We start from the raw sequence: 11,975 nt of genomic DNA, 5'->3' as shown, positions 1-11,975 counted from the left end.
AAGATTTATATTTAGTGATGTTTTGACCGAACGTCACCAACATCCTGATCTAGATCACAGCACACAACCACACGTCCATTGAGGAAATGAAAGACCACTACGATTTGACAGCTTGGTTGGCATTTCAAACACTCCTCTCTCCTCTTGTTACGGTATATACTCTCCTCACATGTCTGCTGTGCCTCCTTCTATCCATCCATCCCTCTATCCATCCCTCTATCCCTCCCTCTATCCCTCCATCTCTCTCTCCATCCATCCCTCTATCCCTCCCTCTATCCCTCCCTCTATCCCTCCCTCTATCCCTCCCTCTATCCCTCCCTCTATCCATCCCTCTATCCATCCCTCTATCCATCCCTCTATCCCTCCCTCTATCCCTCCATCTCTCTCTCCATCCATCCCTCTCTCTATCTCTCCCTCCCTCTCTCTCTCCATCCATCCCTCCCTATATCACTCCCTCTCTCTCTCCACCCATCCATCACTCCCTCTATCTTTCCCTCTCTCTATCCATCCATCCCTCCCTCTCTCTCTCCATCCCTCCATCCATCCCTCTCTCTATCCATCCATCCCTCCCTCTATCCCTCCATCCTCCATGTGAATGGACATCTCTGTATTCTTCCTGGGCTCAGATCACCATCCAGTGTTGGAGCTGTGGAAACCAATGGGAAAGGACAATAAATACACTAAGGTAAGGGTAAGGTAAGGTAAGCTAAGCTAAGCTAAGCTAAGGTAAGCTAAGCTAAGGTAAGGTAAGCTAAGCTAAGCTAAGCTAAGGTAAGCTAAGCTAAGCTAAGCTAAGCTAAGCTAAGGTAAGCTAAGGTAAGCTAAGGCAAGGCAAGGCAAGGCAAGGCAAGGCAAGGCAAGGCAAGGCAAGGCAAGGCAAGGCAAGGCAAGGCAAGGCAAGGCAAGTAGGGGAGGTTAAGTAACATCAAGTAAATAGTGAAGAGCAGCTTACCGTAAACCTCCTAACTTCTCCGTTATCCACCAAGTGGTGTTCGTGCTCAGGCGTTATGGCGTAGGCCAGTCTCTACAGGAAGACAGCACGGGAATCAGTTACCAAAGAAACTAACTTGTCTTCCTTATACAAGTCATTGTGCATTACCAAGCTGGATATTCATATTTACTGGTGATGTTATAGCTCATCAGCCATATTGCTCACATACCCAAATATATATGTGTCAGTGTCAGTGTTGACATTTCTGTGCATTGATGTGGATAAAAGTGGGCATCACTTTGGTTAAAGGTGTCTGCTAAATCCCCAGAGTAGCTGTGATGACGTTGGCCTGTTGGTCAGGTTTCTGAAGCCCATAAATACCTTCCCCTCTTTCCGCTCTCTTGGAAAGCCCTTTGTTAACATAGAGAGAGAGTCTGGTAACATCAAAAGGTGGGGGGAAAGGAACCATATTTCGGTAATCCAACCAGTTGAAAATATGTGTTGGTACTTAAAGAATATGATACCAGATCAGTTGTCATCCGTTCTACCAGACATTCTTCAGAGGACAGGAAGATCTCTGTTGGGCAACACGGCCTTCCATCTACGACCAACCTACTGAAGCACAGCTCAGAGTAAATATTCCTTTTCCAAATGGGCGGTTATTTAGAATGCATAATATTCTGTATTTACGATAGCAGAGCTTCACAAGGTCTGATCAGAGACCAAATTCCTTTGTTCCTCAGTCTTCCCGCTCTTTCATTCAAAACCCAACCCCCCCCCCCCCCTTTCTTTGTGTAACCAGCCGTCATATCTGTTCCGTCCGCCAGGGACGTTTTCTTTATGACATCATTAGTAATCAATGTATGACCCATCCTGTGTATGTGTAATTCTGTGTGATTGTTTAGGTATTTAGTAAATAAGTAATTAAACCAAATTTTGTGTTGCTGATTCAACTTGTTAGCCAGGGTTCGTGAAGATAACCAAGAATTCTACGACTTAGGTCCACAGACGATGCAATCGCCATCACATTGCACACTGCCCTATCCCATCTGGACAAGAGGAATACCTATGTAAGAATGCTGTTCATCGACTACAGCTCAGCATTTAACACCATAGTACCCTCCAAACTCGTAATTAAGCTTGAGACCCTGGGTCTCGACCCCACCCTGTGCAACTGGGTCCTGTACTTTCTGACGGGCAGCAACCAGGTGGTGAAGGTAGGAAACAACATCTCCACTCCACTGATCCTCAACACTGGGGCCCCACAAGGGTGCGTTCTCAGCCCCCTCCTGTACTCCCTGTTCACCCATGACTGCATGGCCACGAACGCCTCCAACTCAATCATCAAGTTTGCAGACGACACTACAGTGGTAGGCTTGATTACCAACAATGACGAGACGGCCTACAGGGAGGAGGTGAGGGCCCTGGGAGTGTGGTGTCAGGAAAACAACCTCTAACGCAATGTCAACAAAACAAAAGAGCTGATTGTGGACTTCAGGAAACAGCAGAGGGAGCATCCCCCTATCCACATCGACGGGACAGTAGTAGAGAAGGTGGAAAGTTTTAAGTTCCTTAGTTTACACATCACAAACTGAAATGGTCCACCCACACAGACAGCGTGGTGAAGAAGGCGCAACAGCGCTTCTTCAACCTCAGGAGGCTGAAAAAAAGTGCCTTGTCACCGAAAACCCTCACTAACTTTTACAGATGCACAATCGAGAGCATCCTGTCGGGCTGTATCACCACCTGATACGGCAACTGCTCCGCCCATAACCGCAAGGCCATCCAGAGGGTGGTGCAGTCTGCCCAACACATCACCGGGGGAAAACTACCCGCCCTCCAGGACACCTACAGCACCCGATGTCACAGGAAGGCAAAAAATATCATCAAGGACAATAACCACCCGAGCCACTGCCTGTTCACCCTGCTTCCATCCAGAAGGTGAGGTCAGTACAGGTGCATCAAAGCTGGGACAGAGACTGAAAAACAGCTTCTATCTCAAGGCCATCAGACTGTTAAACAGCCATCACTAGCACAGAGAGGTGGCTGCCTACCTACAGACTTGATATCATTGGCCACTTTAATAAATGGAACACTAGTCACTTTAGTAATGCTACTGTAAGAATGTTTACATATCTCGCATTACTCATCTCATATGTATGTATACTGTATCCGTCACTATCTATTCTTTACTATCTATTGCATCTTAGCCGCTCTGTCACTGCTCATCCATATATTTTATACTTATATATTCTCATCCCATTCCTTTACTAGTTTATGTGTATTAGGTTTTCTTGTGGAATTGTTAGATATTACCTGTTAGATACTGCTACACTGTCGGATCTAGAAGCATAAGCATTTCACTACACTCACAATAACATCTGCTAACCATGTGTATGTGACTAATACAATTTCATTTGATATAAATCAGACTTATATAAACCAGACTTATATAAGCCAGACTTACATCACAGAACTTCCCTGGTAAGGTGCACATCTGTTAAACATCAGACTTATATAAACCAGACTTATATAAACCAGACTTATATAAACCAGACTTACATCACAGAACTTCCCAGGTAAGGTGCACATCTGGTAGATGGCTCTGTTATGGCTCTGTTAAACATCAGACTTATATAAACCAGACTTATATAAACCAGACTTATATGAACCAGACTTACATCACAGAACTTCCCAGGTAAGGTGCACATCTTGTAGATGGCATAGAGAGGCACCATGGTCATGGAGGATATAGCCAAGCACCAGCCAATCATGTTGGCCCATATGGGAAACGTGTACGTCCCGTAGTTAGGAGGGTTAAAGGTCGCGAAGCTCACCACCACCATGAACTGGAGAAACAGAGGGTTTGGGGTTAGGACACTTCCTGTTTCAAGTCATAAGGACACTTATGGACTAGCCTCTACTGAAGCTAGCAAACTGTAGTTAGTGCCTAGACCTTGGTGTGCATGAGTGAGAGCTGCATGGACTATTCAACTGGTTCCATTGCACCAGGTAAACTAAAGGTATTTGACATGTTTGACCCAGGTGTTTCTCTCTTTATGAACTCACCAGGAGGAAGCATGGGCTGACAAACTTCCAGCACAGTCTCCAGTACAGGCCTGGTCTCTGTCCGATCATCTCCTCAATGTCATCGCTGAAGCGATCCACTCCTGAAGGGAATAGTTCAAACCATAGCAGTTAAAAACGTGTGACGGTTCGTCATTAAAACCAGGGTTGGGATCAATTCAAATTTCAATTCAAATTGAAAGCTGTCAATTCAGGAAGTATATAGTTTAAAAAAAGACCATCTATTTTCAATGACTTCTCAATAGACTTAAAAGTAAAAGCTATTTATTTCAACAAAAAAAAATCTCAATTTTTGAAGTTTAAAATCAAGTCACTTCCTGAATTGACTACCTTTTCATTCGAATTGAACCTTTACCCTGTTCAAAACCCTTGAGTAGTCAGTCACAGAGCAAAGAGAGGGAAAGGGGAAGTTTATACCACAGCAGACAGGAAGCCTTGAGGATGAACAATAGTTGTCAACAATGTTGCGTTACTTTGTGTTCTCTCGTTTTGAGGAAACGACAGTACATTTGAAATACAAGGATATTAACATTCTGGGTAGCGTGTTTAATACCACCAGCATCAAGTCCCTTTCCTCATCTAGGATTCTCCTCACTCAACCTTCTCTCTTTGTTCCTTGCCTGGGAGGCACTTCTCAAAGCCCAGGCACAATCCCAATGTGACTGCAGCCTATGGAGAGCAGGCAGCTGTTCCTGTGGAGGGGCACAGGGGGCCACAGCCACCTGTCAGTAGAGATGGAGCCAGGGAAAAGGCCCGGAGAAGCCTGGGGCTAAAGTAGTCCGCCCTCCCAGGCTGAGGCCACCATGGCAGGGCAGCAAGCTGACCACACTGACCCCAGAGCCACAAGGCTGGTTAGACATACACAAACACACGCACGAATGCACACGCACGCATGTACGCACACACACACACACACACACACACACACACACACACACACACACACACACACACACACACACACACACACACACACAGCACTGTCTGGACCCCACTATTGATCTGACCAGCAGTATAGTAGGTCAGACCAGCACGCTGAACCAGAAGTGAGCTTTGGAGACGTTCTTTTTATAACCTGATCTCACTCTGGAGACGTTACTGTAAATGCCTGTGGGTTTTCAGATAACTTCAGTGTTATCTGCGCAAAGCAAGTTGCTCGTACTGTAGTTTACACTCAAGAAAAGACCTGCAAAAATACGGTGATGAGCTTGATGCCCCTTTTCATTAAACATCGAGGGTCTTATTCTGGTGACATGATGATCGAGGCTTGGCTGCCGTTTGACCAGTACAAATCTGGCTCTTATCCATAATGATCTCTGAAGGTAGCCTACCTGCACTGTTGGCTAGAGCACACACACACACACACACACACACACACACACACACACACACACACACACACACACACACACACACACACACACACACACACACACACACACACACACACACACATCCCTTCCCCGCCCCACACACACAACATATAACGCAACATTTGTTGTGACAAAACCATCAGTGAAGTTGAAAATGTGATGGAAATTCGTTTGTTCAGTACATGGGAATCGAACAGCAAAAGTTATGTTAATGTGTACTACATATTCACACACAGCCTCAATTTTATTGGTCACATACACATGGTTAGCAGATGTTAATGCGAGTGTAGCGAAATGCTTGTGCTTCTAGTTCCGACCGTGCAGTAATATCTAACGAGTAATATAATCTAACAATTTCACAACAATTACCTTATACACACAAGTGTAAAGGAATGAATAAGAATATGTACATAAAAAAATATATATGGATGAGCGATGGTATAGAACCGCATAGGCAGGATGCAGTAGATGGTATAGAGTACAGTATATACATATGAGATGAGTAATGTAGGATATGTAAACATTATATAAAGTGGCAGTGTTTAAAGTGGCTAGTGATATATTTATTACATGCAATTTTTAATTACTAAAGTGGCTAGAGATTAGTCAGTATGTTAGCAGCAGCCACCAATGCACTTGCTAATAAACTCGCTCACCAGCGTATACATCAATGTTATTGTCCGATGCTATCCAGAACATATCCCAGTCCACGTGATCGAAGCAATCTTGAAGCGTGGAATCAGATTGGTCAAACCAGCGTTGAACAGACCTGAGCACGGGCATTTCCTGTTTTAGTTTCTGTCTATAGGCTGGGAGCAACAAAATGGAGTCGTGGTCAGATTTGCCGAAAGGAGGGTGAGGGAGGGCTTTGTATGCGTCGTGGAAGTTAGAGTAGTAATGATTCAGGGTGTTGCCAGCCCGGGTCACGCATTCGATATGCTGATAAAATTTAGGGAGCCTTGTTTTCAGATTAGCCTTGTTAAAATCCCTAGCTACAATAAATGCAGCCTCAGGATATGTGGTTTCCAGTTTACATAGAGTCCAATGAAGTTCTTTCAGGGCCGTCAAGGTGTCTGCTTGGGGGGGGATATACACGGCTGTGATTATAATCGAAGAGAATTATCTTGGTAGATAATGAGGTCGGCATTTGATCGTAAGTAATTCTAGGTCAGGTGAACAAAAGGACTTGAGTTCCTGTATGTTGTTATGATCACACCACGAGTCGTTAATCATAAGGCATACACCCCCGCCCTTCTTCTTACCAGAGAGATGTTTGTTTCTGTCGGTGCGATGCGTGAAGAAACCGGGTGGCTGTACCGACTCTGATAACGTATCCCGAGTGAGCCATGTTTCCGTGAAACAGAGAATGTTACAATCCCTGATGTCTCTCTGGAAGGCAACCCTTGCTCAAATTTTGTCTACCTTGTTGTCAAGAGACTGGACATTGGCGAGTAGTATACTCGGGAGCGGTGAGCGATGTGCCCGTCTACGGAGCCTGACCAGAAGTCCGCTCCGTCTGCCCCTTCTGCGGCGCCGTTGTTTTGGGTCGCCTACTGAGATCCGATCCATTGTCCTGGGTGGTGGACCAAACAGAGGATCCGCTTTGGGAAAGTCGTATTCCTGGTCGTAATGTTGGTGAGTTGACGTTGCTCTTATATCCAATAGTTCCTCCCGACTGTATGTAATAAAACCTAAGATTTCCTGGGGTAACAGTGTAAAAAATACGTACTGCATAAAAAAACAAAATGCTGCATAGTTTCCTAAGAACGCGAAGCGAGGCGGCCATCTCTGTCGGCGCCAAACAAGTCAATTTGATGTAAACACATCTCTGGTGGGGTAAATTAGCATATTGTTTTATGCGTATTATGCCGATTTGAGAATATTCGCATGAAAATCTGGCGTCAATTGGATGGAATTATCTTATAAGTGACTTTGTTGGGCTCCACAATCAATTTGAGATACTTTCAGATGATTTGAAAATGATGCTCGAGAAACACTATTATCGTATTATTATGCTATTACCCATGACTTGAATGGCATTTGTGAAACAAATGCTAAAATGTTAGCATTTGGAAACAGTGCCAGGGAAATAAAACCAAAGCATGGATTGCTGTCATACCTTGTCCATAGACTGTTTTACAGGGGTTAGGAAACTATTGTGTAATTTTATAATTATCCCTTTAAGTTAGAATTGAAATACACGGCACAAGGGAATCTTCCATCAGCCAAGTTTATATTTCTGACATCCAAGTATCATCAGAATCACAATAGACCAACAAAAAGTCCATCTTTACACCACAGACTGGGGATGTTGACCTCAGATATTCAATATCAATACACTATTATTTGGCTCTAATATGTCTCTGTCCACTCCAAACACCTAAACACTAAATAGTAATATGGACCATACACTCTGAGTGGCAGAAACACACCAGAGACAGGCTTTTTTACCTCCCGGTCCTCTGACAGCTAATGAGATGGTGTTGCATGGCGGCACAGCAGAGGAATATCCAGACTGATATCCCATCAGACCCTATCACTGGTCTAATAGGGCATCAGCTTGGCTGGCCATGAAGAGCTAAGAGTCTCCCCTCCTCACCTCTTCCTCCCTCCCTCCTTCTCCCTCCTCACTCCTCACCTCCTCCTCCCTCCCTCCTTCTCCCTCCTCACTCCTCACCTCCTCCTCCCTCCCTCCTCCTCCCTCCTCACTCCTCACCTCCTCCTCCCTCCCTCCCTCCTTCTCCCTCCCCACTCCTCACCTCTTCCTCCCTCCCTCCTTCTCCCTCCTCACTCCTCCCTCCTCCTCCCTCCTCACTCCTCACCTCCTCCCTCCTCCTCCCTCCCTCCCTCCTTCTCCCTCCTCACTCCTCACCTCTTCCTCCCTCCCTCCTTCTCCCTCCTCACTCCTCCCTCCTCCTCCCTCCTCACTCCTCACCTCCTCCCTCCTCCTCCCTCCTCACTCCCCCCACTCCCTACTCACCCATCCTCACTCCTCTTCTTCTGTAAAACAAGACAGGAGTCCCGTTCCTGCCATCCCATCTCCTCCTTAACCCTCTTCTTCTGTAGAATCAGGAAGGAGTCCCTTCTCCTCCCGCTACCCCTCCTCCTGCTCCCTACACCTCACCGTATAACTAGGCAGGAGCACCCCTTCCTGTCCCTTTCCTCGTTCCGCTCCTTCCCCCTCCTCCTGCTCCTCCCCTCTTCCTCCCCCCACCGCCTCTCCCCTCCTCCCCCCTCCTCACCGTAGAACCAGGCGATGCCGATGGCCTCAATAAGCACTCCAAAGAGAATGGATGTCCCAGCAGCAAAATGGTCCAGCAGAGTGAACACATAGATACCACCCTGGAGAGGAGAGGAGAGGAGAGGAGAGCAGAGGAGAGGAGAGGAGAGGAGAGGAGAGGAGGGGAGGGGAGGGGAGAGGAGAGGAGAGGAGAGGAGAGGAGAGGAGAGGAGAGGAGAGGAGAGGAGAGGAGAGGAGGGGAGGGGAGGGGAGAGGAGAGGAGAGGAGAGGAGAGGAGAGGAGAGGAGAGGAGAGGAGAGGAGAGGAGAGGAGAGGAGAGGAGAGGAGAGGAGAGGAGAGGAGGGGAGGGGAGGGGAGAGGAGAGGAGGGGAGGGGAGGGGAGAGGAGAGGAGAGGAGAGGAGAGGAGAGGAGAGGAGGGGAGAGGAGAGGAGAGGAGAGGAGAGGAGAGGAGAGGAGAGGAGAGGAGAGGAGAGGAGAGGAGAGGAGAGGAGAGGAGAGGAGAGGAGAGGTTCCATTTGATGTCTCTTATATTAGCCATGTGTCATTCATGCAAATTCCTTAGATGCTTGAGAAATAACTTTACACACACATCTTTTTCGTCCACTTACATTAGTGACACAGAACAGTGAGATGAGGAAGGTGGATACAACGATGAAGAGGGTGAAGAGTTCCCGGTGTTTGTGGAGAAACTTGAACTCATCCATCAATCCTGTGATCACTGACTCCATCCCTCCCATCTAGAGACAAGAGACAGAACACAGAACACAGAACACAGAACAGAGAACATAGAACATAGAACACAGAACATAGAACACAGAACAGAGAACATAGAACATAGAACACAGAGCACAGAACAGAGAACATAGAACACAGAACACAGAACACAGAACAGAGAACACAGAACAGAAAACATAAAACACCATAATTTAGCTGAACTTGGTCCTTGCACTTTACCTATAGCAGGATTAGCCAGTCCTGATCCTGCTGGGTCGGACTAAAAGCCTGCACACCTGTTATCTCCCCAGGAGTAGGGTTTGTTACTGCTAGCCTGTAGCATGTTGGCACCTCAGAAACTGGAGGTTCATCAGTTCATAGTTGGTTCTATAATGGTGAGTGGTGTACTCACAGCACTGTCGATGCCCAGAGTCAACAACATGATGAAGAAGATAACTGCCCACACTGATGATCCTGGTAATGTTGCAATGGCCTCTGGGTAGATGATGAACACCAGACCAGGACCTGTATGGGACACAACAACACAGATGAATGATTTAGTTATCTAGTGTTAATCAAACAGCTAGATCACATTGATGTGACTTTTGTTTAATCATTTGTTTAATCAACAGCGGTGACAATGTCGACCACATGATTGATTTGTGCTGATAAACACATATAGATTTCCAATCAGCCCTGACACCAAGCCCAGAGCAGCTAAACATTTTGATGTAGATAAACAACATTTAATATTGCATGTCAGAAAGACAAGTGGACATGACATCAATTTAGAGATCCCACACACAAATAATGTTTGGCTGAAAAATCTATTGGAAATGTCAATACATCTAACTATTTTTTTATAAAGAACAAAACAATAATTTCAGGTCTCCATCATTATCTGAGAAAAGTGTCCGGAGCATTAAGACTACTGACCGTCTGTGGTCACCTTGTCCAGAACATTAAGACTACTGACCATCTGTGGTCACCTTGTCCAGAGCATTAAGACTACTGACCGTCTGTGGTCACCTTGTCCAGAGCATTAAGACTACTGACCGTCTGTGGTCACCTTGTCCAGGGCATTAAGACTACTGACCGTCTGTGGTCACCTTGTCCAGAGCATTAAGACTACTGACCGTCTGTGGCCACCTTGTCCAGAGCATTAAGACTACTGACCGTCGGTGGCCACCTTGTCCAGTGGCATTAAGACTACTGACCGTCTGTGGTCACCTTGTCCAGAGCATTAAGACTACTGACCGTCTGTGGTCACCTTGTCCAGGGCATTAAGACTACTGACCGTCTGTGGCCACCTTGTCCAGAGCATTAAGACTACTGACCGTCTGTGGTCACCTTGTCCAGAGCATTAAGACTACTGACCGTCTGTGGCCACCTTGTCCAGGGCATTAAGACTACTGACCGTCTGTGGTCACCTTGTCCAGGGCATTAAGACTACTGACCGTCTGTGGTCACCTTGTCCAGAGCATTAAGACTACTGACCGTCTGTGGCCACCTTGTCCAGAGCATTAAGACTACTGACCGTCTGTGGCCACCTTGTCCAGAGCATTAAGACTACTGACCGTCTGTGGCCACCTTGTCCAGTGGCACGCTGTGTTTATGGGACATGTAACCCAGGAAGGAGAAGATGACGAAGCCAGAGAAGAAGCTGGTCAGGGAGTTGATGGAACTGGTGATGATGGCATCTCTGGAAGAGAGTGTAGATGACAACAAAATATTCACATACCTGGTAGATCCAGAACAGACAGGGAACATCTGTTAAAGATCATATACCTGGTAGTTAAAGACATGGCCAGTAGGTAATACTGTCCTCTATAGAACAGACTGGTGTTAAAGACATGGCCAGTAGGTAATACTGTCCTCTATAGAACAGACTGGTGTTAAAGACATGGCCAGTAGGTAATACTGTCCTCTATAGAACAGACTGGTGTTAAAGACATGGCCAGTAGGTAATACTGTCCTCTATAGAACAGACTGGTGTTAAAGACATGGCCAGTAGGTATTACTGTCCTCTATAGAACAGACTGGTGTTAAAGACATGGCCAGTAGGTAATACTGTCCTCTATAGAACAGACTGGTGTTAAAGACATGGCCAGTAGGTATTACTGTCCTCTATAGAACAGACTGGTGTTAAAGAACATGGCCAGTAGGTATTACTGTCCTCTATAGAACAGACTGGTGTTAAAGACATGGCCAGTAGGTAATACTGTCCTCTATAGAACAGACTGGTGTTAAAGACATGGCCAGTAGGTATTACTGTCCTCTATAGAACAGACTGGTGTTAAAGACATGGCCAGTAGGTAATACTGTCCTCTATAGAACAGACTGGTGTTAAAGGACATGGCCAGTAGGTATTACTGTCCTCTATAGAACAGACTGGTGTTAAAGACATGGCCAGTAGGTAATACTGTCCTCTATAGAACAGACTGGTGTTAAAGACATGGCCAGTAGGTATTACTGTCCTCCTATAGAACAGACTGGTGTTAAAGACATGGCCAGTAGGTAATACTGTCCTCTATAGAACAGACTGGTGTTAAAGACATGGCCAGTAGGTATTACTGTCCTCTATAGAACAGACTGGTGTTAAAGACATGGCCAGTAGGTATTACTGTC

The 11,975-nt window shown here is 46.0% G+C and overlaps 1 protein-coding gene across 1 annotated transcript in view; it reads right to left on the bottom strand.

The window, feature by feature from the left end:
- Window positions 1–550: 550 nt before the first annotated feature.
- The window catches only part of LOC115190613 (sodium-dependent dopamine transporter), a 29,333-nt gene continuing 17,908 nt past the window's right edge, over window positions 551–11,975 (bottom strand). Inside the window, exons 6-13 of the mRNA XM_029748784.1 lie at window positions 10,925–11,049; window positions 9,760–9,872; window positions 9,242–9,370; window positions 8,634–8,733; window positions 4,001–4,101; window positions 3,613–3,780; window positions 953–1,024; window positions 551–646 (exon numbers count right to left, since the gene is read on the bottom strand). Of these exons, the coding sequence (XP_029604644.1) occupies window positions 623–646; window positions 953–1,024; window positions 3,613–3,780; window positions 4,001–4,101; window positions 8,634–8,733; window positions 9,242–9,370; window positions 9,760–9,872; window positions 10,925–11,049 (832 nt within the window). The 3' untranslated portion in view covers window positions 551–622. The remainder of the gene's footprint in view (window positions 647–952; window positions 1,025–3,612; window positions 3,781–4,000; window positions 4,102–8,633; window positions 8,734–9,241; window positions 9,371–9,759; window positions 9,873–10,924; window positions 11,050–11,975) is intronic.

This window comes from Salmo trutta, unplaced genomic scaffold, assembly GCF_901001165.1.
Source record: "Salmo trutta unplaced genomic scaffold, fSalTru1.1, whole genome shotgun sequence".
Lineage (NCBI taxonomy): Eukaryota > Metazoa > Chordata > Actinopteri > Salmoniformes > Salmonidae > Salmo > Salmo trutta.
Note: the sequence above shows the minus strand (reverse complement) of the source record. Positions and strands in the feature narration are given on the sequence as shown.